Below are 26,867 nucleotides of genomic sequence, written 5' to 3'. Positions count from 1 at the left end.
GTGTGTCAACATGACAGTCTGCCGAGGGACCACAGTGTAAGAAAAAGCATACTGGGCTTAGCAGCATTTGGATCCTTGTGACCTTAGCAAGAGATATTAAGGTTGGAGCGACAGATACAAGCTAAATGGGAGTGTACTGAAGAGAGAAGCAGAAAGGGAGAGAATAGCAACTTTCTAGGAAGGAGACGAAAGATGATAGCCGTGGGGAAGAGGAAATCATCAAAGGAGGAACTTGTTTTGTTGTTAGCATTGTTTAGAATGAGAATGTTTAAAAACCTGTCTTTAGGCTGTCTACTGAATATATTCCATTGTGCATGCATGCTAAGTCACTTCAGTCATGTCTGACTCTTTGCCACCCTATGAACTGTAACCCTCCAGGCTCCTCTGCCCGTGGGATTTTCCAGGCAAGAATACTGGCATGGGTTGCCTTGCCCTTCTCCAGGGGATCTTCCCCACCCAGGGATTGAACCTGTGTCTCTTAGATTTCCTGCATTGGCAGGCGAGTTCTTTACCACTGGTGTCACCTGGGAAACCCATATTACATTAACCAAACACTTAACCTTATCTCCTTCCTGAAACCCCTTATCCCTTGTGCAATAAATGCACAAGGGATAAAGAGAAATGGAATAGGGACATCGGGGAAAGAGACACTAATGGAAATTTGGAAAGAGAACACCTGGATGAAGGGGAGGGAACTGCCTTAGGAAGGCTAGCAGGGAGGGATGCTGACAAGGAGAACCCCAGGAAGCCTTTGGTCTGGAGAAACAAGAGAATCCAACTGGGACCCCATGTCCCCATCCCACCTGCTCTCAGGGCACAGCCAGGAGATGGTTATAAGAACCTACACAAGTGATTAAATGGCACAGAACCACATACACACTCTCTATGGCTGAGTAACTTGTAGAATCCTATGCATCTACAATTTTTTTGGAATAAAAAGTTAACATTTTGACTTTCCTGGTGGCTCAGACAGTAAAGAATCTGCCTGCAAAGTAAGAGACCTGGGGTCTATCCCTGGGTCAGGAAGATGCCCTGGAGAAGGAATAGCTACCCACTCCAGTATTCTTGCCTGGAGAATTCCATGGACAGAGGAGCCTGATGGTCTACGGTCCATGGGGTCGCAAAGGGTCAGACACTATTGATTGACTAATACTTTCACTTTCAAAAAGTCAAAATTTTAAATAAGTGAAAAATCAGGAAGTCCTTATATTTTCTTGTGAAAGATTTAACACATGATGTCCTTGTTCCAGTGGGAAAATTGAAGGGTATGTTCTCATGATATGTACAAGAACCGGGGTGAAGACCCCCAGTGGGAAAGAACTGAATACCTCTCTGTTAGGAAGAATGGGAAGGGGACAGAAAGACCCCATGTAGATATCCCATGGACCTGCTGCTCGAGTGCTGGTGGTCTCAATGTGGAGTGGGTTGTTTTTGTTTGTTTTTTTTTCCTGAGGTGCCTCCTTTCTGGACAGTGCAATGGAGTGCTGCTGCTGCTAAGTCCCTTCAGTCGTGTCTGACTCTGTGTGACCTTATAGATGGCAGCCCACCAGGCTTCGCCATCCCTGGGATTCTCCAGGCAAGAACACTGGAGTGGGTTACCATTTCCTTCTCCAATGCATGAATGTGAAGTTGCTCAGTCGTGTCCGACTGTTCACAACCCCATGGACTGCACCCTACCAGGCTCCGCCCTCCATGGGATTTTCCAGGCAAGAGTACTGGAGTGGGTTGCCATTGCCTTCTCTGGCAATTGTGTGCATGGAACTGGAAACCCTTGAACCAGCAAGTCCCGGGATCCCACAGTGAAGCTGTTCCCACTGGGGAAGCTGGAGGAAGGCCACAGCGCTGCATGCTCTCTGGGTACTTGGAGAAGTGCTCAGAGCCAAGGGCTTCTGGCCATTTCCGTGCTGCCTCTTTGGGTTCTCAAGTAGCTCATTGCCTCTGACTCATTGCCTCTCTCAATAACCACACAGTCCCCTGTTGGGGCCTTTGTTTCTCCTGGGTTTACCCACTGCTCTCCACTGACTCTCCGCGAGCCTCTGCATTTAAAAGCATTAATGCTCCAAAGGTTGTTTTTTTTTTTCTTTTTTTTTCCCTTTTTGTCCTCTTTATTTATCTTTAAATGCCTATGTGAGCATTATAGCCAATGTAGTCCTGGAACATTCCCTGTGACTTTTATTGAATGGAATTTACTCTACTCTTTATGAATCAAAGTCAGTTCCTTTCAGTGTAACGGAATATGTTTTCAAATGATTGTTGAGGACTCTCAATTACTTGGATGCTTCAGGCAGCAGGTCAGCCTTGCAGGCAGGATTTATTTCTGGTTTATGATTTGTCTCTGCTTTTATCTGACTTTGCAAGATCCTACAGCCCATAGAACTATGAGCCTGGAGTCCTTTGGTTAACATTGCTAGTTAAGAGATGGCAGCCCTGAAGCAAGGGACTTCACAGGGGATTTCTGCACTGAGGGACTAGAGAGAGAGATTACTTTATTTCTTCCCTGTTGTTTGGAATAGAGAAGGGAGCAAGAGTCGTTGAAGGAGGACAGGGTGTGTTTGTATACTTGGTTTATAAAAGTCTGAGAGCATTTCTAGAGAACACATCTGTGTTTCTTAGCATTATTCTTTTAGCATGCACTGTATAAAATTACCATATTAGTGGTTACAAGCGGTCAAGTGTGGTAATTTCACTTGGTTCCTTCTAAAACATTTCTTTGGTAGCCAGCCTCCTCCTTCTACCAAAAATACAGCGATGTCTTTTCTCTCTTTCTTTATCTGGTCATGCTTTCCCAGTAAACCTCTGCTTATCCCAAATGCTCCCATCATAACTAATTGCAAGATTTTCCCATTCCCAGGGACAGCAATGTTTAATGTGGTTCATAAACAGAGGCATTAAAGACAAAGTAGAAATAGCCACAAAGAAAACGGAAGGAAGATTACTCTCCAGGTCTGACCCTTTTAAACTGTCCATTGGTATGACAGTAGAGGGGAGAAGGGTAGAGATAGTCACGGATGAATTTCCTGTAGAGCCATTATCCAGAAACTTTCCTTCTCAGGCATCATGAGAGCTGCTTTCTCTTTCCAGCTTAGGTTTCTTATGTTCAGGCCGCATGCTGTCCTCTTTCTTGGTTTGGTCTCATTTTGCTGAAACTCATCCTCAAGTAACTTCCTAAGAAAGGGACATAGAAGGAGAATTGTTTCAATCCTTGCTTTGTCTGAAAATATCTTTATAATACCTTCAGACTTGGCTGATAATTTGGCTGAGTATAGGATTCCAGGCTCTACTGTCTGTCAAAGCTACTGTTGAGAAATCTGGTACTTGTTATGATGACCATTTTCTGGCATGTGGCCTGGTTTATCTTCCCTTTCTCTGGAAGTTTTTTAGCAATTGTGTTAAACCTTAAATCAGTTTTGGAGAATTGACTCCTTTAAGTTCTCCAATTTATGAACATAGTATATTTCTCCATTTATTTATATCTTTGACTTCTCTCTTCAGCACTCTCGTTTTTAGCATACCTGTGCATATTTTGTTAGATTAGAATTAGAACACCTCAGAATTTCTTTTTGCTTAGTGATTGTAAGTCATATTATATTTTAAATTTCAGTTTTCATATATTTATCGCCAGTATGTAGAAATACAATTAATGTTTGCACATTAATCGTATAGCCTGAAAACTTGTCTATTAGTTCCAGGTGTTTTTGTGTTTGTTTTTTGCTTGTTTGTCTTCTGTAGATTCCTTAGAGTTTTTCTGAAGACCCTCATGCCATCTGCAAATGGGGGCAGTTTTATTTCTTTCTTTCTGACCTGTATATCTTTTATTCCTTTCTTTTTTCTATTTTGCTGTCCAGGACTTATAGTAGCATGCTGAAGAGAAGTGGTGTCAGTGTCCTTGTCTTGTGTCTGATCTTGGGGGAAAACATTCAACTCTTTCACCATCACATATAATGTTGGCAGTAGGGATTTTGCAGATGTTCTTTACCAAGTTGAGGAAGGTTCATTCTATTCCTAGTTATCTGACAGTTTTATCATAAATAATGTTGAATTTTGTCAAATGATTTTTCTGCATCAGCTGATAGGATCCTATGATTTTTCTTCTTTAGCTTGTAAGTATTATGGATTATATTGCTTGGTTTGTGAACACTAAACCAGCATTTCATCCTTAGAATAAACCCAACTTGCTCATGATAATTATTGTATATATTACTGAATTCTATTTGTTAACATTTTCTTAAGAATCTATGCAACTATATTGATGAATATGGGCCTGTAGTCTTTTTTGTGTGTGTGTACTTTTTTTGCTTTCAGGATAATACTGGCTTTACAAAATGAGTTGATGTTCTCACTTTTATTTTCTGAAAGAATTGTGCAAAATTGGCATGTGTTAATTCTTCTTTTCACACTTTGGTAGAATTTTCAGCAAAACCATCTGGCCTGAAGATTTATTTTTTCAGAATTTAAACATTATTAATTCCTTTTCTTTGATAGCTATAGGGCCATCCAAATTTGAAATGTTTTATTTCATATTGGGAGAGTTGTGGTAGATTGTGCTTTTCAAAGAATTGGTTCTTTCCATCTAAGTTGTCAAATGTATGTGTGTAGAACTGTTTCTAGTTTTCCTTCTGTATGTTTCTGATGTCTGCAGGGAGTGTAGTCATTACCTGTTTCATTCCTAATACTGCTAATGTCTGTCTTGCCATATTTTGTGTCAACCCTGTTAGAGCTTTGTCTGTTTATTGACCTTCAAAACAACCACCATTTATTTCATTGATTATTTTTCTGTTTTCATTTAATTAACTTCTGCTCTTATCTTTCTTGCTTCCTTCTTTCTGCTTGCTTTAGATTTGCTTGGCCTTCTTTTTCCTATTTCCTGAGGTGAGAGCTTAGACTATTGATTTGAGTCTATTTTATTTTCTAATCTCAGCTTTTAAAAACATGTTTTGGAAGTCTGAGGTCTTCTGCCAGCGTTCAGCAGGTGTTCTGTAGGAGTTGTGATGGGGGAGGGAGGCTCACGAGGAAGGGGATATATACATATATAGTTATGACTGAGTCACTTTGGTGTATGGCAGAAACAGACACAACATTGTAGAGCAATTATCCTCCAATTAAAAAAAATAAATTAAAAAATAAAATGAATTAAAATCAATATATCACCAAAAAAAGTAACTATTGATTTTGATGGAAAAGATGGTTGGAAAAAAAAAGAACCATGCGTGGAAAAAAAAAAAATGTTTTAATCAAGAAGAAGAGCTTGTGCATGGTTTCAATTCAATGAATATAGAAGGAAAAGCTTTTTCTTTTTATGAAAAGTTGTAGAAATTCTATGGTCCATTTAAATGCCCAGATAGTTAGCATTGTACCCATTAAACGGGGTACAATGTGCCATTTCCTAGATGCGGACCCTGACACTCAGATGTGTGGCAGTTTCTTTATTAATTAACAATGATGGTAGAAGCAACACTCCCCACCCTTCTCCCCACTATAGCATTCCAGCCTGTGCTAGCCATTCTCACCAGTTGGAGCAGAGGCTGTCCATAAGGGATCTGGGCATGTTCCACCCCAAAACCAGCCATGTACAGTTTACAACCCAGAGTAGATGTGGGGACTGGCAAGAGTGAGGGTCAGTGGATGGCATCTACCTTCCTCTTCTTGCCCTCAGGCTCCAGTCAAGTTAGGTCAAAGGAGCCAGGCCCTGGGCCTCTTTGCAGGCACCTGGATAGTGGACATCCATGCATAAAGGCCAGGCTAGGTCTTTCAGGAGGGCTGTAACTTCCAAAGTGCTAAAGTAAATTAACATACTCCAGATAGACAGGGCAACCCAACTCCACTGCTTGCCAACTGTGTGACTTTTGGTAAACGTATGATCAGCTCAGCATTTCTCTTTCCTCTTCTGAGAAATGGAATGATATTCGTGTCCATCTCCTAGGGATGCTCTGAGGGTTAAGGAGTTACTTTGTGTGAAGTTCTTTGAACAAGCTCTGGCAGGAGTAGGTACCAAATCAGTACTGATATTTGCTCTGACTTCCCCCATCCAAACTCCTTCAGCCCTTTCCACTTAAGATTCAGTCTCTGATGGTACAGGAGTGAGGAAATTGGCAATTACTTTTGCCCTCATCGCGTCACCCTCTCTCTCCACCTTCATCTCCAAACAACCCTTCCACAGCCAAGGAAAAGCCAAGTCATTCAATAATGTTGCAGACACTTGTTCAAATAGCCAGGGGCAGGGGAGGAATACATGGAACCAGTCTAAGCAGAGTGCAGACAGGTTTGTGCAAAACCACTCCATTCACTGAGGGCTATGTGAATGATAGGATAAACACAACCCAGGCATTTTTGCTGAATTACAACCCAGACTATATATATCAACAGTCCTCCATAAATGGAAAGCTCTTCTCCAGCAAGTCAGCCCCCACCACAATTTCCCAGAAGCAATATCCAGCAAGAAAAGCACTTTTAGGGACAAACGACTCAAAGTTTCAGGCTGCCGAAGACTGAGCTACCCGGTTTGTGAGGTTCAGTGCAGACATCGCCGCAAGCCTCAGACAGGTCTCCTCAACAAAACAATGGAGAGACTCAGGAGTGCCTCCACCCTTTGGAGTGCCTTCCAGCCCACCCCGTCTCCTCCTGCTGTCAGAGAACACACGCTTCTAACTGAAAACATGCCACAAGGGCAAATACACCAATATACTTCACCACCAGCCCAGGCTGAGCTTACATTTCTCTGTTTATCTGCTCCCACTGAAACTTCTGCCCAGCAGACTACAAATTTATTTATGTTACAGGTTTATTATAAGTGATACAGATCAGGAATAGCCAAATGGAAGAGATGCACAGAGCAAGGTACGGGGAAAGACCTTGGAAAGTCCACGCCCTCTCTGGGTCTATCATGTGCCCAGCATATAGATATGTTCACCAACCCAGAAGCTCAGTTGTGTAGGGGCTTCCACGGAGGTTTCACTATGTAGGCTTCATTGTTTAAATCACTGGCCTTTGGTGATTATCTCCAGCCACCCTCCTCCCCGGAATGGGGCTGAAAGTTCCATCTCTGTAATCACATGGCTGGTTCCTCTCAACCAGCCCGCATCCTGAAGCTTTCCATGGCCCCAACCACCAGCCATCTCATTAGCAGGCAAAAGACAATAGATTTGAGGATTTTAGGAGTTCTTTCAGTGGCATCCAACTATTTGCAACCCTCTGGACTGTAGCCTGCCAGTCTCCTCTGTCTATGGGATTTCCCAGGCAAGAATACTGGAGTAGGTTACCATTTCCTCCTCTAGGGGATCTTCCTCACCCAGAGACTGAACCTGCATCTCTTGCATCTCTTCCATATCCTGCATTGGCAGGCAGATTCTTTACTGTCTGAGCCACCAGGGAAGCCCCAAGAATCAGGAGCAAAGACCAAATATTTATTTTGTACTATACTACAGGGTCGGAGAAGGCAATGGCACCCCACTCCAGTACTCTTGCCTGGAGAATCCCAGGGACGGGGGAGCCTGGTGGGCTGCCGTCTATGGGGTCGCACAGAGTCAGACACAACTGAGCGACTTAGCAGCAGCAGCAGCAGCATACTACAGTGTCCATGGGCTTATCTTCCAGGGAGGGTCAAACCTATTACCTCCCTCACAGGAGTTACCTCTGCAGCACATACATGCACAATACACATATGTGCACACACTTATGCATGCAGGCACATATATACATGTATACAAATACATACACACATACACTCATACACCCACACACAATGCACACACATATATACAGTTACACACTTATATGAACACACACACACTAATTAGGTGTCTGAATATTAGAAACAGCCTTACAAAATATGAAATGTGAAAAGAACAATTCCTGGAATCTGTTGGTTCTCCACTGAGCAAGAGTGGAGAAAGGGGATGGATGAGGCATAAAGATGGGGACAGATGATGTAATAACTATGAAAGTCACAAAGTCGTGAAGGCTAGCTTTGGTAGGAATCTCTGTCAAAGAAAGAAAACTCACTGGGAAAGAGTTCTGACAGTGAGGCAGAGGCTTCACTTGGCCCCAGCCAGGGTTATTAGGTACAAAAGGCCAATTTCCATGTTGCAGATCCAATCCAGATTGATGTTTTGGAGCTATTTCTCTCCCTGATAGTTCAGTTGGTAAAGAATCCACCTGCAATGTAGGAGACCCCGGTTCAATTCCTGGGCTGGAAAGATCCACTGGAGAAGGGATCGGCTACCTACTCCAGTATCTTGGGCTTCCCTTGTGGCTCAGCTGGTAAAAATATCCGCCTGGGTTCAATCCCTGCGTTGGGAAGATCCCCTGGAGAAGGGAAAGGCTACCCACTCCAGTATTCTGGCCTGGAGAATTCCATGGACTGTATAGTCCATAGGGTGGCAAAGAGTCAGACATGAGTGAGTCACTTTCACTTCATTTCTCTCCAGCACTATGTAAATAACTTCCACTGTGGTGATCTGCTGGAAACCACAAGACCAGGGCCCCCCAGGGACTCTTTTCTACTGGGTACCCTTCTCTGTGGCCAACCTACCCTACCTCACCCCCTGCCCAGAGCTCCCACCACTTGTCCACACGTGTGAACTCACACCACATTGCATCTTTACAGATCAACCTCTGAAACCCCCCCAAAAGTAGCATGTACACTCACTCAGGATAAGAGCAAGACAGAGATCCAAGAGCCAGAGGCAAGCAGGGAGGAAAGAAAGTACATTTATAAGCACAAGTGTCTGGCTTTCCCAGCTTCTCTGTTCCTACAACTACTTCTGCAGCATCTCAGCTCTGCTGGGGAAGGCTTCCCTGTGGGTTAGAGTCTTAAAACTGGATATCTTTTCACCATGTGGCACCTGCAGCCAAGTTTCAGACACTAATGTGCTGTAAAAATAAAGTGTATTTCTTTAAAAAAAAAAAAAAGCTACACATAAGAATATAATGTGTGTGTGTGTGTGTGTGTGTGTGTGTGTGTGTGTGTATGTTCAGTTGAGTCCTACTCTTTGCGACCCAGTGGACCATAGCCCGCCAGGCTGCTCTGTCCATGGGATTTTCCAGGCAAGAATACTGGAGTGGGTTCTCATGCCCTCCTCCAGGGGATCTTCCCAATCCAGGGATCAAACCCAAGTCTCTTCAGTTTACCTCCACTGGCAGGTGGGTTCTTTACCACTAGCACCACCTGGGAAGTCCACATGATAATACACATTTGCTTAAATTATATTTGTCTGCAATCACGTGGTTTTCAAAAGTATACAGACATAAATGATCGTATCTTTTAATTTTATCCCCATAAGCCTGGATTTGATTTGATAGTTTGAGCACAGAGATGGAGAATTTTTTTAATTACTTTGTACCTGACATTTTATTTTTCTCTAAATTTTTATCATGGAAAAATTTCAAGCTCTTAGAGAAGGGGAACACATAACACAAGTCTCCTCATCCACCCTGGAGATCCAATTACTGCTAACATTTTGTTATATCAGCTTTATCTGTACATACTGTGGTGGTTCAGACGCTAAAGCCTCTGCCTGCAATGTAGGAGACCTGGGTTCGATCCCTGGGTTGGGAAGATCCCCTGGAGAAGGAAATGGCAACCCACTCCAGTACTCTTGCCTGGAAAATTTCAAGGAAGGAGGAGTCTGGTAGGCTACAGTCCATGGAGTCTCAAAGAGTCGGACACGACTGAGCGACTTCACTTCTTCATTTCACTTCACTTCACTGTTTTTGCTGAATCATTTAAAATCAAGTTTCAGGTATTGAGACCCTTCAATAGTTAAGCAGGCATCTCCTAAAAATAAAGTCATTTTAGCAAGCAGTGTGCTATTATTACACCTAACAATGTGAACAATAATTCTACAATATCATTCAATACATCATCATGTTGAAACTTCCTCCAAACTGTTTCACACTGGTTAGTTGACTTAGGAGTTGATCAGCGTCCATGTTTGTTATGAATATTGCTCCTTTTTAGCTGATTTTGTACTAGAACATTCCCACTCTTTCTCTGACACTGACATTTTTGAAGAGACCAGAAAAATTGATACAGAATGTTCTGCTCTCTGCACCTATCTGATCTTTTCTCCCTGGAGTCATTTACTTTGCTGTTCAAACCCTTCTTTCTCGTAAACCAGAAAGGCTGCAGGCTTGAACTTTGATTCGAGTTAAGTATTTTTAACAATAACACAGCATTGGTGATGTTGTGTGCTGAATTCTGCATCCAATATCAGGTTGATTCGGTATGAGAGACGCTAAGTTTGATCCCTCCTGAAGGCCCTGACAGCCAGATGTGTCCACTGAAAGTGGAGAATGTTCTTCCTTTTCCAGTTAGCTCTGTGCTTCACCAACTCTCCACACCTTCATAGGGCCCTGCATAAAACTGCCTTCTCTAACTCAATTATTTCACTGACCACTGCACACTGGGAACTTCCTAATTATCCCACTGTTGTTTAGTCGCTAAGTCATGTCCAACTCCTTTGCCACCCCATGGACCATAGCCTGCCAGGATCCTCTATCCGTGGGATTTCCCAGGCAACAATACCGAAGTGGGTTGCCTTTTCCTTCTCCAGGGGATCTTCCTGATCCTGTGACAAAACCCACATCTCCTGCACTGCAGGTAGATTCTTTACCACTGAGCCACCAGGGAAGCCCAGTTCTCTCATTAGTTCTGCATTTGCGAAACATCATTCCTCTGGAGAGAGCTGTCCCTGCAGAGGGGAAGACTTTTATCCCACAGACTCTTAGGGAAAACTGGTTCTCTCCAGAAAAGTCATGAGAGAATGTGGTCTCTAAGAGTTGTGTGGGGGCACAGAGGGCACCCCCAGTCAAGGTCCATTGTCTGAACTTTAAGGGAAGGAGGAGCAAGCAGGGTTGGGCACTGGGCCAGTGAGAGGGCCGTGTATGGATAGAGCCGCTCAGGATGGGAAATCTTTGCGGAAAAGGAGTTTCAGATATGCCTATATGTCAAATCCTCTCATCTCCCTTGGATACCTGCAGTAGAGTCCCACAAGTTTTCAGGCTTCTGGAGTCCAGGTCCTGACACTGATTTTGGAGGCATCACTAGGCCTCAAGGTTGCCCTGGTGATGTCAAGATTTCAGACATCATCCAGTGAATGAAGACATGGGCACCAATCAAAACAAACCTAGTAATGCATTGTTCACAATGCGAAGCAACTAATTGAACAGAGTTGTCAATGAACCAACTGATTGTTTTGGTCAGTTGTAGGCACCATGGCCAGTACTCTGTCTTTTTACCCTGGTCATGGTGATTGGCTGAAAATGCGTGATCTCTCCTCTCCTTTTCCTGACTTGCTGTTGTAGAAGTGGAAAGATGAGCGCACACTTGGGTCCCCTTGTAATCTGGAGCAGAAATGGCTTCTCAGAGCTGGCACAGGATACTCTGAGCCAGTTGGGAAGGCGACCAGAGGGAACTCAGAATAGATTAAGTAGAAGCAAGGCAAAGGCAACACCAGCCCTCCACTGAGCGCCAAAGGCCAACAGAGATCTGCAAACCCACACCAATACCCCTTTTTCTTCAGGGCTGGGCTTTCTCAACAGGGACCAACTCAAAAGGCAGGCAGAAGTGCTGGCAACTTGCATTCCCTTGCCTACCCCATCAGGGCTCAGTCCCACCCCTAATGGGCATTTGCTCCCAGCTTGAGGGGAAGGATGCTTGGGGTTCCTCCTCTAGAAGCAAGAGAGCAAATCACAGACAGGTAACTGAGCAACTCCCCAACTTGCTCCAGGGACCCCTGTGGTCCCAGTCCCCTCTTCCCAGGAATGCACAGCCTTGCTATGATATCAGGCCTTCTGGTTCCTTCTTCCTGCCTCTCTCCTTTTCCTCCTAACCCTTCCCCTGACCTCCCCTCCTCCACCCCCTGCCCAACCGCCCATCTCTTTCTTTCTCCATCCGGCTAGAAACTTGGAGGGTTGGTTCTGTGTTCACTTACTCAGGACCTTCACTTTCCCTGTCCAATAGAGTTGGTCGTCCCCTCCCTGGAGATTCTTCTTTAGGAAGCTTTCACATGGACTATCTCATTCATACACACAAGAGAGGCGAATCGCTGAGATCTGCCCCCGCAGGCCCAGGAGCTCTTGTGCCAGGGGTAGATCCGGGGATTCAGAGCCTGTGTGCCCTCCGGGAAACAGCCTCTGCCCTGGAGGCTCAGAGCAGGACGGAGGTGGTAGGCGCAGGGTTCAAATCAAAATGTGGCCAAATGTCTCCCCTCAAGTTGGCGGTCAGTCAATTCCAACCAAAAATGATCGTGATCGCGACAAAGCTGATGATGATGAAACTAACAGCAATAATTGGCAGACCCTCGCCCTCGATGCACCCGGTCCACGCCTAGTCCCGATCCGGTTTGGACCTTTCCCGCTGGGTGCTGGGCAGGGGTCAGCAGCCTTGAACTACTCGGCGGGGCGGAGGATCTGAGGGGCAGTTCTGGGACAGAGGCGGAGGGGCGAGCCAAGCTCAGGGGGACTGCCGAGGGAGGCGGGGGCGACAGGAGACTGTCCGGGGCCCGCCAGAGGCTCTACTGCGGGGGCGGACACGAAAGGCGGGGACACTCCAGGGGTGGCAGTCGGGGAGGAGGATAAAGGGGTTGAGGAGCGAGGGCGGGAGCCGGGAGCGAGAAAGTGGGATGCAGAGGCTGCGGGGAGGAGAGAAGGGATGGAGATATAGGGGCTCAACGCTGAGGGAAGACGTACAAAGGTGGTGGGGACCGAGAATGACGAGGTGAGGCCAGAGGGCGGGGAGACGTGGGAGGAGCCAAGGACGGTGTGGGGCGTGGGAAGCGGGAAGGTGGGGACTTAAGGGGCCGGGGGGAAAAGATGAGGTGGGAGAGCCGCAGGGAGCGGGGGAGATGCAGCGAGGCCGGGAGATGGGGCGGAGAGCCGGGAGGTAGGGAAGGAGGTCGGGGTAGGAGGGGTCTTGCGGGGGCGGGAGTAAGGGGCTGGGACACAGGCAGATGAGGGCTGGAAGGCAGGGCTGGGAGGCGGGGCGCGGGCCCAGCCCCCGAGGTTAGCTGGAAAAGTTTGCGCCGGGGCTGGCGGGGGCAGAGGCTGAGGAAGCCGGTCTGGGAGACACGCGACAGGAACCCGACGCCCAGCGCGGTGGCCGCAGGAACCCGAGCGAGACTCTGCGGCCCGGGCAGTGTCCCCAGCCCCGAGCGCCAAGTCTATCCCGGCGCCCCGGCACTGGGAGGGCAGGAAGGGGTGCCAAGATGCCGGGGGTCCGAGCGCCCTTCTCGGATGGAGGTGAGCCGGCGGGCCCCAGGGCTGGGTGGGAGCAGCCGGGTCCGCTTTCCTCACGGATTTCCAGCCCGTCTTCCAGGCTATCCAGCCCATCGCGACGTGGACCTGGGCGGGCGAGCACACCACATCAGCATCGCCTATTCCCACCAGGTCGTCCATTCTGGTGACTGAACCCGGGCAGGGGAAGTGGGGATGGTTCCTTTTTAAACTACAGTTAGAGCGTTTAAACGCCGAATGAAAGAGAAGTGACTCTTCACAGAGACGCGCCATGGGTCCCTTTTCTGGGATAATTAAGTTTATACGGCCTGGAATGCGGACCTGGGGGCTCTGGAAGTGTTTCTTCGCCACAAAGTTCCAGTTTTCCTTCTATTTCTCAAACAAGGTAGTTGGGGCTGTCGGAACCGGGCGGGGGGCGGGGTTGGGGGGGGGCGGGAAGAGAAGTCTGGAAGACAAAAGTTCTATGATGCGGTAATGAGGTTCCCAGGGAAGATCAGTAAGTTATACTCATATCTGGGATAAATCCGGGGAAGCGACAGGACTGGTCCTTCTTCGAGCCGATTGCAGGAAAGTGCTAACTTTGCCACTTTTAACCCCCTGCCCCCACCATAGTCTCCAAATTGTTCTCTCCTCCTTCTCCTTACTTTCTCTCTTCCTGACGTTGGACACTGCCAAGGACATATATCTTTGTGGTGTATTTATATTTAGATGTAAGAGAGGGACTTCTTGTTGGATTTTTAAAGGGAACATGCTTTACTTTGAAGATGAAGAGCATGAATGAGTCTGGCTCTTCTGGAGCTCTGGGTGCTTCCAGAATTAGGCATCTTTTTAAAGTCTGGAGTTAGAAGTTGCAGACATTGTATAGAATCCTGAAAGTAAAGTGTTAGTCGCTCAGTCCTGTCTGATTCTTCACAACCCCATGGGCTGTAGCCCACCAGGCTCCTCTGTCCATAGAATCCTCCAGGCAAAAATACTGGAGTGGATAGCCATCCCCTTCTCCGGGATCCAAACCCCTATTGCAGGCAGATTCTTTTCCATCGGAGCCATCAGGGAAGCCCCAAAGAATTAAGTCTTCATGATTTATCTTTACAACATTCCTTTCTTCATTGATAAAAATCTTACAGGCATGGTTAAGAAAAACTTAATTCCTAGAAAGTACAAGGGCAGGATTATGATCTGTGGGTATATGACTAATGAGGATGGTGGTGGTTCTGGGGTGTGTGTGTATGTGGTACTCAAAGAGTTGTGGACTCACTGATGCAGAGCTCAGTGCCAGTTTGAATACTTTTATTACCATAGGTGAACCACACATTGGGTTTTCTCAGTCAGAAAACTTTCACTTTGGGCCTGCTAGTCCAGGTGCTCTAGTCTCCTGACACCAGGGATCCGAAACGCAAAATCAGCCCTTAAGATACAGATGCAATGATTCCTCGACCAGTATTCATCTCTGAAAATGCTGCTTTCCTCTTTATATTTGTGAATTCCATTAAAATGCATGACTCTCCTAATTTTCTACCATATGTGGATACTGAAGCTACCATTTCCTGTACAAGGCCTACCTTATGAATTGGCCTAATGACTTTATGTCTCAAAATTTAGGGACTGATTTTCCTTTATCAGGAAATTATGACACTAATTTGATTCCATGGTATCTCTTCGACTCCCTAAAAATGTTTCAAGACCTACTGTCTATACATATATTTTTGTTACAAAGACATGGGAATTTAAGCATAACATAATCTTGAAACATTTGTTGTTGCCCAACTGGAGAAACCCTTTTTCTCTGCCAGGACTTGGGACTATGACTCTGGGGCTGATAACAGCTGGCATGGCAGCCTTGGGCAATCTACTGTGTTGGCCAGTTAGCCGAGACTGAGCTGTCCCTGGGCTATACAAGGCTTTCTGTTTCCTCACATTTGGTTTCATGATTCGTTTCTTATCAGTTTTAGAGCCCTTTTGTATTATCCCCTTGCCATATGTTTTCTGTAAAATTGGTTAATTACCTTAAGAGCATTGAAATATACACATTACCATATGTAAAATTAAATAACCAGTGAAGATTTGCTGTTTGAAGCAGGGAACTCAGATCAGGTGTTCTGTGAGAACCTAGAGGGGTGGAGAGGTGGGAGGGAGCTTCAAGAGGGAGGGCACATATGTACACCTATGGCTGATTCTTGTTGATGTATGGCAGAAACCAGCACAATATTGTAAAGCAATTATCCTCCAATTAAAAAACAAATAAATGAAAAAGAGATATTCCATGAGCTTTTGGAGACGATATGCTGGACTTAGTGGAATCCTGTCTAGCTTTAGTTAATAATACTTTTTAACTTGTTGTTGATAGTTACTAGGCATAAAGTTACCTTTTGTTTCATTTTTATTCTGTTTTTGAGGAATCACAGTGGCATCTATGAGAGGGCAGGGAATAGCCAGTCAGGTAAATCAGTGACAAGGTTGTTCAGAGGAAGGTGTGGAATCCATCAGGTGGTTCTAACGTCTGGTTGGAACCATGAGCTGGAGTGGGAATCCTGAGTCATTTGTAGGCTCTTTGGCCTTGAAGATGCTGCTCCATCTCCTTGGGGTCAGAGTTTTCCATATATTTCAGTCAAGCCCCCAGATTCAGCATTCCAGCATTTTGCTAGCATAGTAGCTAGAAGTAGTTCAGTCCCAAGTATGCTGGTGACACCCGTGTCGCTAGATAGGTAAGGAACACATGGAAACGCAACAGCTTCTGGAAGAGCTTACCCCTAATGTTGTGCACTAGAATAGGATGACATGGGCATCCAGCCCAGCGCGGCCTCTTCCAAGCTGTGCCACAGGCTCAGTTTCCCCCTGTGTCCATTTGGAAGCAGATGCTGTGGTGGGCTCAGACGTGGCGCCTGCAAGGCGCAGTGCGCATGCCAGGCCACCGAGCAAGAGTGCTGCTGTGGGAACGGATGAAAGGAGCCCCGCGGTTACCACTTCCTGCCCAGAACACCTCTCATTTTCGTATGCCTAGAGGAACTCATTTCCACACACTTTGATTTGTGCTGTGACAGCCTTGGTAGGAATTCAGTCCTGTACCCTTCCTTAGAACAAACAGAAGAGAAAGTTTGAGAAACCTGGCAGAAAAGCAATGAAGATAAAGACCTCTTGCATCAAAAGCATTTGCCCTCAGACTGATGAGCCTGGATGCCCAGGAGAACATGCAGAGAGGCAGATGTTCAAGCTGGACTTGATTGTGGGCACAACCTGCATACATGGGACTCCTTGGACTGCTGTCAGATCTCTGTTAGCATCTGAGCCTTGTTTGCTGAGAGAATAACCTTTGGAGAAGCTGCATAAAAGTAGGAAATCTGACCAGGGACAAACTCACTTCCGCAATCTGGAGAAGAAAGGGGAAGATGTAGAATCCTGATGTGGCTCATCTGTAACAGCCTTTCTCACCAGGCGCTCCACTAATGGGTCCAGAGCAACATGCAGGCATGCAAGGCTGAGTACGTAACACCTCTTGTCATGAACCATCTCTGAGAGCAGAGTGAGGTCACCTAAGAAACCCCTGAGTGACGGGAAATACTCATTAGCAAAGGAATTTTGTTGGGGCCATGAAACGGCCAACTCATTATTTCCTTTCTAAATTCTTCTAAGTGGGGGAAAAAAAAATCTTGCTTTCCAAGAAATTTTACTTGTGGACAAATGCTTTGTGTTTTAATTCAGTTTGTGGGATGAACTGGGAGAATATAGCATTTTAAAAATATAACACCTTGCATCTTACCAGGAGAAATCAATGTCTCACTATCTTATTGTGCTTTTTTTTTTGGCCATTACAAAGAGAAAGAGATAGACCCCAGACTGGTGAAATATTTTCCTCTGTTTTTTTTTCCCTTTTCCTTCTTTTTATAGTTTGTTTATTTTTCAAAGTGACATGAGTAGAGAAAGTGACTCTCCAGCGTGGAAAACACATCTGGAATCCATCGGGCCCTGCCTGGCTCCCTCCCCCTCCCCCCACAGATGCTCTTCCTTGGAATGGAGGGAGGGGGATGGGGTGACACCCCTATGAACCACCTTCTAGAAGGCGTCATATTCCTTCTCTGCAGAAAGAAAAGCCTTGGTGTTGGAATGCCTTGAGGTAGACTCGAAGACCCCACCTGAATGAGGATGGAGTGAAAACTCTTAGGTAGCAGATCTCTGTTGAATAGATGGAAGGCAAGCCCAGGAGTGGGCAGTGTACTATCTTTACCTTCGCAGTGAGATGCAGGCAGTGAAATCCTCACTCAGAGTGGGTGAGGGGAGAAGTCTGCGGGGGTCTGGATGACCTGAGCACAGTTTGGGAGGGAGAGCTCTGCTTACAGATATAAGTAAGGCCTGCTCTCAGGCACAGCTCTGTCGGAATCTGGGTTTGTTGGAAGGCCACTGCGCATGAGCAGGAGCACCCACGTGTCTTCTATAACTGGCCAGGTTTTCTGAATATGTACATGACTAGCTGGCACCCAGCCACATTTTCAGCATCAGGCTGTATTTTTCAGTATTCAGGTGGAAATTAAGCAGTGATCCAGTTTTTACTGGAAAGGCAGATACTGGTCTGGTCACTACCAGCCCCAGACACTTATCTTTTAAAATAAAGTGTGAGCATTTGTAATGTGTAACTCTCACCCTCGATGGGGACTTCTCCAGCTACCCACAAAGACAGTTCTCAGGACCACTGGCTGAGACCTGTAAGCCTCTGTGGGGACCCTCCATCAAAAACCAGCCTAGACATCAGCAGTAGGAAGTCCACGGTACCCCTTGGGACACAGGCCATGGGGGACATCCTCAACTCGTCCTAACAGCACTGCTGAGGACAACGGCACAGGGAAACCTCTCCACGTCCACAGCCCAGAATGTATCCGTCCACCCAGCAGGAGCAATGGGAAGGAGTTACCCACATCTCTCTGCATGACTCACCTTGAGCAGGAAGCTCACAGGAACATCACATTGAGAAGAAGATGCCAGGCACAGCTTCATGACTCCATTTATGTGAGGGTCAGACACAGGCTAAATTACTCTAAGGGATAAGAAGTCCAGAGAGTGCTGCCATTCTAGTGGTTAGTGACTAGAAGAGGCCATGAGGGATAGGAAAGGTTGGGTCTCCCAGGGGCCCTGGTGCCCACAGTGCCCAGCACTCTTGCAGTGACTTGCAGCAGCAGGATGGGTGAGCCATGGAGGGCTGATGCCCACCTCTCCATGTGCAGAGCCAGCTGACTCTCAAAGATTCGGGGACCAGGGAGGGGCAGAGCGTTCTCCTTGCAGACTTGGAGTCTGTGTTGCGTCCCTCCGGATGGAGGCAGGAATTCGCCCATGAGACGGTTTTGGCCATGCGTAGTGGCATTCAGATCTATCCAAAATCAATCTTATCTTTGGCCCGGCACAAAACTCTCAGATGGGATCAGCTTTTTAATATTGATAACCCAAAGAAAATAAGCTTTTGGGTTCCAAAGAGAGATGGGTATCTTCCAGTTATGCAAAGAGTGGAGATTGGTATTTTATAACAAAAAATGTTCTGAGAAAATATGCTCCTTAAGTGATACATATTTAATTAAGGGAAATCATTAATCGAGCATTAATGGGAAGATGTGTTCACCCTCAGGATTCATGGTTTTGATGGGTTTCTGGCACATCTTAAACTATTGTCATTTTGGTTATTTTCTTGCTGGGTATTCGTTTTTGTTGTTTCCTTTCGTACTTTCTACTCAAGTTTATCAAAACTCTACATATTGAAGGGGAAAAAAATGAATGTGAGTCTGTGGAGCCTGCGGTGTACTTCCTCCGCCCTTTATTCCCAAGAGAAGTCCACATCCAGCAATTTTAAAGGGACTCGCAGCCCTGCTCTCTGTACTGTAGAGCACAGTCGGAGGGGCAGAGACTGTCTCGAGGAGGCCATGAGGTATTTAAGGCCATGGAGTTATCGCAGGCAAACTAGGGCACAGGAGAGAAACTTCGGACATACCTGTTTTCAAAAGGCTTTCAGATGCAGTTTCCTGGAGCTGTTTCGCCCCAGTGTGAGGGGGAATTACCATACAATTCACATTGCTCTCCTTTTCTTTAATGTTTGTATATTTTTATCATTCAGGCTCTTCTGGTGCTAAGTCACCATCATAACTCCTCACGTTATGCTCCCCAGTATCAGGTCCTGGGATGGAGGGGCGGCCACCTGGACATGGCAGCCGGTGGCCTGGAGTGGTGGGGGCAAGGGCGAGGGTGGGGACAGGGAGTGTTGGAGGGCCCTCCGGCCAGCTATATGACCCCACTGCCACGAAAGGAGAAACAGCCCCTCTCAGGATGCTGCCGCTTTGTGACTCTCATTGGAGCAGCGCGTGTGTTCCTCTGTCCTACCTTTGGGTCGTGCCTTTTCTGTGAACAAGGACACACGTGGTGCCATGACAGGGTATCCATGCGGGAATGCCAAGCACTCTCTCAGGGTTGTGCTCTGGGGTGGGAGGTGTTGGAAAGATAACCAGGCGACTAGGTTCTCCTGTGCCTGGTTTCCTACAACAGCCAGGAAGGGTCAGCAAAGTGGGAGCACAGAGACTCCATTCAGCGCCCACAGATGAGAGCACTTAGATGAGCAGCAACGAGGGGCACACGCATTTACTGGGCACCGTTAATGTACGTGGTGCTCTGAGAGGAGATGGAGAGGATGAAATAAGGGGCTCCAGGAAAGTGCTCCGAGAGTGTCAGCTGCTGCTCCTATCTCTATCCTTAAAAACAGTTTGCAGTTTGTTTTAAAAGTGGTGTGCTGGGGCAGGATGATTCCAGAAAACACTATAGAGCTGGTAGAAGTTGACCTGGAGACTTAAGGATGGGCACGATTTAAATAAAAATGGAAAAGAGGTAAGCTGGTGGGGGGGAGTGGCCCACGAGCTGACCCCCACCATCCCTGCTTCTGTCTCTGGGAGACCAGGCCCCTTATCACAGACCAAGCAGCGGGGACCAGGGCTGGGTGGGGAGTCTGCCTCCTGCATGAGGCCTCACAGTGCCCGTGGGTGAGGGGAGACAGCCCCAGGGTCGGATGCTGCCTCCGAGGCTCATCAGCGATGTGGAGACCTTGGCAGGCCCCAACATTTGGTGGTAAAGCTGACTCCCAGCCCTCCGTGACCTCAAACTGCACTGAGACACCAGGGGCTCATGTGGTTTCCACAATAAGCCACACATAAACCTCCAGGACACAGAAGAAATCTCTGCAAAGAAGCAGTGGGGTCGTTGTTGCCCCATGTCAGAAAAACCAGGCTCACCCAGATTAAGGGAGTGGAGGCTTGACAACATCCTCAGGGCTCTGGAACCAGCACCCGAGTGGCAGGAGAGCATCCACCTGGAGGGCCCTTGGTCAGGGAGCTCTGTCTGGAGCCTCCTCTGCTTCTCACTCACAGAGCAGCCTACAGGCTGAGCCCCAGGGTCCCCCTGCCACTGAGGCCTTCTCAAGAATGAGCTCAGCAGTTGTACCAGGCCTTCAGATTCCACTGCACCCCAAAATGCAGAGCCCCATTTCTCTGGAGAGTGGTCTATGTGCCACCAAGCCAAACTGAGGGCTGTGACTTAAACTTATAAAAGTTGAAAAACTTCACTGGATTCACACAGTAGGCTGATGTAAATTGACCTTGTTTGAGTTTAATTATATATTTAAATATTCAAACAGTTTTGATTTAGAATCAGTGCATTTAGCGAAAACCATTTCTACCTTGGTAGTTGGATCTGCTCTGCCTTGGACATCACAGGAAGCCTTTGGATAAAGCCACGTGGGGCTGGGGGGTGTGTAGAGGTCCGGAGCGGGAAGGGCCGTTGGAAGCCTGGCTCTTGGGCTCTCTGCCCCACCGTCACCGGTGCTCCCAGGTTGGTTGTTTCTTTCCATCACACACACCGATTGAGTTTTGGCAGTTTCGACAGTTGTATCTAAACTCTGAATTTTAAGCCAAACTCAAAAATCCACTTGTTTGTCCTTGCTCTTCTTCCTTTAGTCTCAGTAGTGGTTGATTCCACTTTTACAGGCTTATATTCTTTCTTCCCCTGGCTCCACGATTAGCTGCTCACTCAGGGAGTGGCCCTGTGGGCCATGTGTGGGCTGTGCTGTTCTTCCGTTGGTGACCAGATGGTTTGTCTCTGAGCTCTCTGTGGGGCAGACCTGGGGGCCATCTAGATTTGATTTCTGGTCTTGGCCTTGGTCCCAGGGATTCCAGGGAAGTGTGACTACTTCCTACAACATTGCTTCAAAGCCCACCAAGGAGGTTTCAGAAATCAGTGGGCCTTATTCTGAATTCCATCCTATTTTGGGGGCCTGACATAATATCTGTTTCTCTCTCAGTAACTGGGAATAAGGGTTTACCAGCTCCTGTGCAGGAGATGGGGCTGCTCAGGTGGTGCTAGTGGTAAAGAATCCACTTGCCCATGCAGGAGACACAGAGATGCAGGTTCGATTCCTGGATTGGGAAGATTCCCTGGAGGAGGGCATGGCAACCCACTCCAGTATTCTTGCCTGGAGAATCCTGTGGACAGAGGGGCCTGGTAGGCTAGAGTCCATAGGGTCACACAGAGTTGGACATGATTGAAGTGACTTGCATGCATGCACAGTAGGTGAGTATGAACTGGTTAGCGTTCTTAAGTGCCTTGAGATTTCCAGGTGGAAGTGTTCTTTGGGTTTAAGTCCGTGTGTTTGGATTACATGATTGAATGGTGGCAGTGCCCAATGACAGAATTTCCCTCCTTGGCAACTGTAGACACAGAATTGCTTCTTCTGGGCTGCATAGTCACATAGGAAGTTGGCCTGGGTTAAAGGCCCTCTTTGGGCCCTTATGGACCAGCCATGCAAATGCTTCAGCATTTTTAGTGCCTTTCTCCAACTCTGTTGCTGCTGTTGTTCTTAGGTGCTGTTACTTTATCACCGGGCTCTCTCTCTTTTTGTCTTTTCGTAGGAGTCTATTCTCAACACCCTAGCCGGTGTTTGGCCTGGATCCCTGTGGCAGCCTAAGCAGAAAGCGGTGTTTTCCCTGGAAATGGACGTTCTCAGGGCGCCCTCTGGTGGATTCAGGAGCTAACTGATTGTGAGTTCCAAGTGATGGCGATGATTCTCACGCCACGCCCCAGACCTTACACCTCCAACGAAACCCTGCACGAACATTACAGCTACGTGGGCAAGCTGGAAGGCAGGCTGAAGGACGCCCCCGAGGGCAGCACACTCACCACCGTGCTGTTCTTGATCATCTGCAGCTTCATTGTTTTGGAGAACCTGATGGTCTTGATTGCCATCTGGAAAAACAATAAATTCCACAACCGCATGTACTTTTTCATTGGTAACCTGGCCCTCTGCGACCTGCTGGCTGGCATCGCCTACAAGGTCAACATTCTGATGTCGGGCAAGAGGACACTGAGCCTCTCTCTGACGGTCTGGTTCCTACGGGAAGGCAGCATGTTTGTGGCCCTTGGGGCGTCCACCTGTAGCCTGCTAGCCATTGCTATCGAGAGACACTTGACCATGATCAAAATGAGGCCGTACGATGCCAACAAGAAGCACCGCGTGTTTCTTCTGATCGGGATGTGCTGGCTCATAGCCTTCTCACTGGGCGCCTTACCCATCCTGGGCTGGAACTGCCTGCACAACCTCCCCGACTGCTCCACCATCCTGCCCCTCTACTCCAAGAAGTACATCGCATTCTGCATCAGCATCTTCATGGCCATCCTGGTGACCATCGTGATCCTGTATGCACGCATCTACTTCCTGGTGAAGTCCAGCAGCCGCAGGGTGGCCAGCCCGCACAACTCAGAGCGGTCCATGGCCCTGCTGCGGACCGTGGTGATCGTGGTGAGCGTGTTCATCGCCTGCTGGTCCCCCCTCTTCATCCTTTTCCTTGTGGACGTGGCCTGCAAGGTGAAGGAGTGTGCTGTCCTGTTCAAGGCCCAGTGGTTCATCGTGCTGGCCGTGCTCAACTCCGCCATGAACCCCATCATCTACACACTGGCCAGCAAGGAGATGCGGCGGGCCTTCTTCCGACTTGTCTGCACCTGCCTGGTCAGGGGCCGGGGAGCCCACTCTTCACCCATCCAGCCCGCTCTCGACCCAAGCAGAAGCAAATCCAGCGGCAGCAACAACAGCAGCCCCTCCCCCAAAAGCAAGGAAGACCTCCCCCAAACAGCCGCCTCCCCCTGCATCACCGACAGAAACAAAACCCTGCAGAATGGAGTCATCTACAAGTGAGGGTGTGGGCCTCAAGGAACCTGGGGTCCTTGCATCGCCACAGGAAGAGCGGCAGCCAACCCTGCAGCCACGTTCTTCTGGATTGCATGCCTCACCCATGGGGGTATTTCCAGATCTGGGACTCGAGAAAGCTGTTCTGCCAACAGCCTGGCCTGGTGTGGATGTCTCTTAAGGAGGGGACCCAAGGAATTGCTGATGCATTTCAATGTAGACACCATGCCTTGTCCATTTAGGCTCTAGGGTCTTCCAAATGTACCAAGCTGCTGATGTCAGCAGCTGCCTTCTCCTGAATCCTCCCTCCCCTCTGGCCTCTGTCTGGAGAGGGAAGGTGTTGGACCACACACACTGTGCAATGTGTTTCCCAGGAACATCATCATCCCAGGATGATGTTCAGTGACTGTACACTACATCAACTGTGCACAGAAGGATGCTGTATAGTCATCATTTCTGTGTTACAGAGCACTTGCATTTCAAATGTCTGCCACTGGTACACGTGTCAGCTGCAGTACATGGTGGCGTTATGTAACAGGGAGTACAAGTAAGTTCTGGCTGAACCACCAAGTATGAGGATGTGACTGGGAACTAGGTGGACAGGCCAGTCCCAGTCTCCTCAGACTGACACAAAGTGTCATGTTAAGCAAATTTTGAAAGCGCAACCCCTCTAAAAGGGCTTGTCCAAGGCTGGTCTCAGATGTATGCATCTGACCCCCAACTGTCCTGAGATGCCCTTGACAGTGTCTGGAGGATCCAGGAGAGAACAAGTGAGTTCTGTGGATGTATGTCCCCCAAGGGGACCCCTGCTTGTCTTCTGTCATTTCTCCCTGAGGAGTCTTAAGCTCATTCAAAAGTCAAATTAGCCAAATTACCCAGTTGTTTGGGGTTTCTCCAAATCCTAGAAAAGCCAGCCAAAGTATTCCAGGAGCCTGTGCCCCACACCAATCAAGAAAAGAATCCAAGAGGGAGAAGCAGAGGACAGACCCCTGGCTTATTTCACCTTTCCAACGTAATGGGGAGTTTCCGTTGAATTCGAAGATGCTTACAGGACAGCACTGTGATCCTGTGTTGAGTTTGAATCCATATCAGAAAAGCACCAAGTTAGTAACGCCCCTGTGCTGTTACAGCTGAGCAGCTGGGGCCGTCAACAGCCTCGTGGATTCCTGAAAGCTGACCCTGACCTCTACCATTAGAGCAGTTTAATTGTGATCTGGCAGTTTGTGCTTTCTTCAAAAAGATGTAGCAATACTGTAATCTTTCATTTTAACACAGGTTGACCCTGTACCACTCTTTACCTTTAGAAGGAATTACGTAGAAGGCATTTTTGTACACAGTCATCCCCAAGGATTCTTTATGAAGTACAAATGGATGAAAAATGTACAAATTTTCAGAGTTGTCATAAGTATATAGTTGATGTACTGAGTCCTTCATTTTTTAAAAAAGATAAAAAGGAACCTTCAAAAGGATTCTTATCTGTGTAAGCCTCACTTCAGAACCCCTGAAGTTTTTAGGTTCAGTGGGAATTTTGCCTGAGTAAAGACTAAAAGAGTAGTCTTAACACATGAATAACTTTTCAGAGAAAAAGTGATTCCTCTTTGTTATCTCGTGCCAGCTCCTCTTTATAAAGGAACATTTTCATGGGTCCTGGGTGACCATATACCACCCAACACCTTTATTAATTTTTGTTGCTGATGGAGATAAATCCTATTTGCAAGGACATGCTCATCAGTGGCATTTTAGTTGTTTTCATTACATCACTGAAAAGGAGCTTATTCTCTTATCAAACAGCCTGAGAAAACCGAGAGCATTTATAGAAAAGTTAAGCATTAAGATACTGGGTTAAGAAAATAACAACAAAATTGCCTCCGAGAGCCAGAATATTGAGTATTGCATTTTGTCTTCAGTGGAGAAATTACTTAAGAACTTTATATATTAGTTATGAGTTGCTTGGGGGCTCCAGCTCTCTGGCACTAAAAATATAACACTGCACCATAACCTCAACTTTTTTTTGAGGTAGCACAACACTTTCAATCAATCTGAACGAAAAATACCCCAAAACAGTCATTGTGTCTATTTGATATATGCAAAAAGTAATAATAATCAAATTTAGTACCAAGTGTTGGAGAAGGAAATGGCAACCCACTCCCATAATCTTGCCTGGGAAATCCCATGGACAGAGGAGCCTTGTGGGCTACAGTCCATGAGGCGGCAAAGAGCTGGACACGATTGAGTGAACAACAACAAAAAGTATCAAGTGTACAATCCTAACTAGCTAGCTGATCATTTAGAAGTTGAGTGTGTCAAAGCCACAGAGAACCTGTCTGTTAGAGCTCCTTCAGTTAGTAACCTTTATCGAGTCCCATGTATGTTTGTTAAAAATAAAATAAAATTGAAAGCCTTTGTATAAACTGGTTGTTGGGATTCCATGTGGGGAGCTGTGTACTCTAAGGCCACCCCTGATGATATGCAGAGTGACATCATGAACTCTCTCCTGCTGCTAGCTGTTCCTCCAGGAATTAAACCACTCTGAGAACTCTAGTCGCATTTCCCCTATACTTCCCAATAGCAGAACTGGTATTTTAGGAAACTTCAGGGTATCGGGTACTAAAATTGGTGGAATAGCACCCAATACACCAAAGGTTCCGAAAATACCAGCTCTGCTTGTGGGAAGTGGCTCAGATTGTAAAGAATCCACCTGCAATGCAGGAGACCCAGGTTCAATCTCTGGGTCAGGAAGATTCCCTGGAGAAGAGAATGGCAACCCACTCCTGTATTCTTGCTGGAGAATTCCATGGACAGGGGAGCCTGGCGGGTTATAGTCCATGGGGTTGCAAAGAGTCAGATATGACTGAGCAACTAACACTTTCACTTTCCACCAATTTTGGTAGGTCAATAGGGAAGGAGGTCAATAGACTACCCTTTCAATGGGGAGAAAATTGTAAAGAGTCATGGCAGCCAAAGTGCAGCCAAAAGAGATGGGACGATGGGTTCTGCTCCATTTGGTGCAATGGAGGCAACAGGAGAGACTTGATAAACCAGCCCTTTCTCTAGCTTTCTCCATCACAGATGGTAAGTTTTTACCTCTCCACCCTGCATTCTTACACAGAAAGAAGCCAGTGTTTGGCATCACCAGTTGGTAGTGACATTCCTGAAGAAATCTGCCCCCAGAAGTAACTGGGTGTACACAGAAATTCATCATTTCTGTGTTACAGAGCACTTGGATTTTCAAATGTCTGCCATTGATACATGCACAAGCTGCAGTGTGTGGTACCATTATGTAATAAAGACCACAGCCGACTGCCACCTTTGATACTGCCCAAGGCCAAGTGGGCAGAAGTTTATCTAAATCCCATCAGGAATGCTTTTGTCAAACTGCCATTTTCATCCCACACCTTTGGTGTCCCCAACAGGACTCTGCTGTGATTGTATTTTAAGAGGTCTC

At 46.9% G+C, this 26,867-nt stretch overlaps 1 protein-coding gene across 3 annotated transcripts; it reads left to right on the top strand.

Annotated features, from left to right (window-relative positions):
- Positions 1-12,613: 12,613 nt before the first annotated feature.
- On the top strand, positions 12,614-25,815 carry S1PR3 (sphingosine-1-phosphate receptor 3). Of its 3 annotated transcripts, none has more exons than XM_025282120.3 (2): positions 12,614-12,715; positions 22,152-25,815. In XM_025282120.3, the coding sequence occupies exon 2, from the start codon at positions 22,295-22,297 to the stop codon at positions 23,429-23,431; it is 1,137 nt and encodes a 378-aa protein (XP_025137905.1). In that variant the 5' UTR covers positions 12,614-12,715; positions 22,152-22,294; the 3' UTR covers positions 23,432-25,815. The 3 variants fall into 3 exon arrangements, with proteins under 3 accessions (XP_025137905.1, XP_025137904.1, XP_025137906.1); XM_025282119.2 differs by lacking the exon at positions 12,614-12,715 and adding an exon at positions 12,909-13,236; XM_025282121.2 differs by lacking the exon at positions 12,614-12,715 and adding an exon at positions 13,276-13,615.
- Positions 25,816-26,867: the final 1,052 nt, after the last annotated feature.

The sequence above is a fragment of the Bubalus bubalis genome, chromosome 3 (genome assembly GCF_019923935.1).
Source record: "Bubalus bubalis isolate 160015118507 breed Murrah chromosome 3, NDDB_SH_1, whole genome shotgun sequence".
NCBI lineage: Eukaryota > Metazoa > Chordata > Mammalia > Artiodactyla > Bovidae > Bubalus > Bubalus bubalis.
This window is presented reverse-complemented; position numbering and strand designations above follow the sequence as displayed.

What these genes read in the sequence shown, in the direction of transcription:
- S1PR3 (XM_025282120.3), top strand. Translation starts at nt 22,295, where the DNA reads ATGGCGATGATTCTCACGCCACGCCCCAGACCTTACACCTCCAACGAA.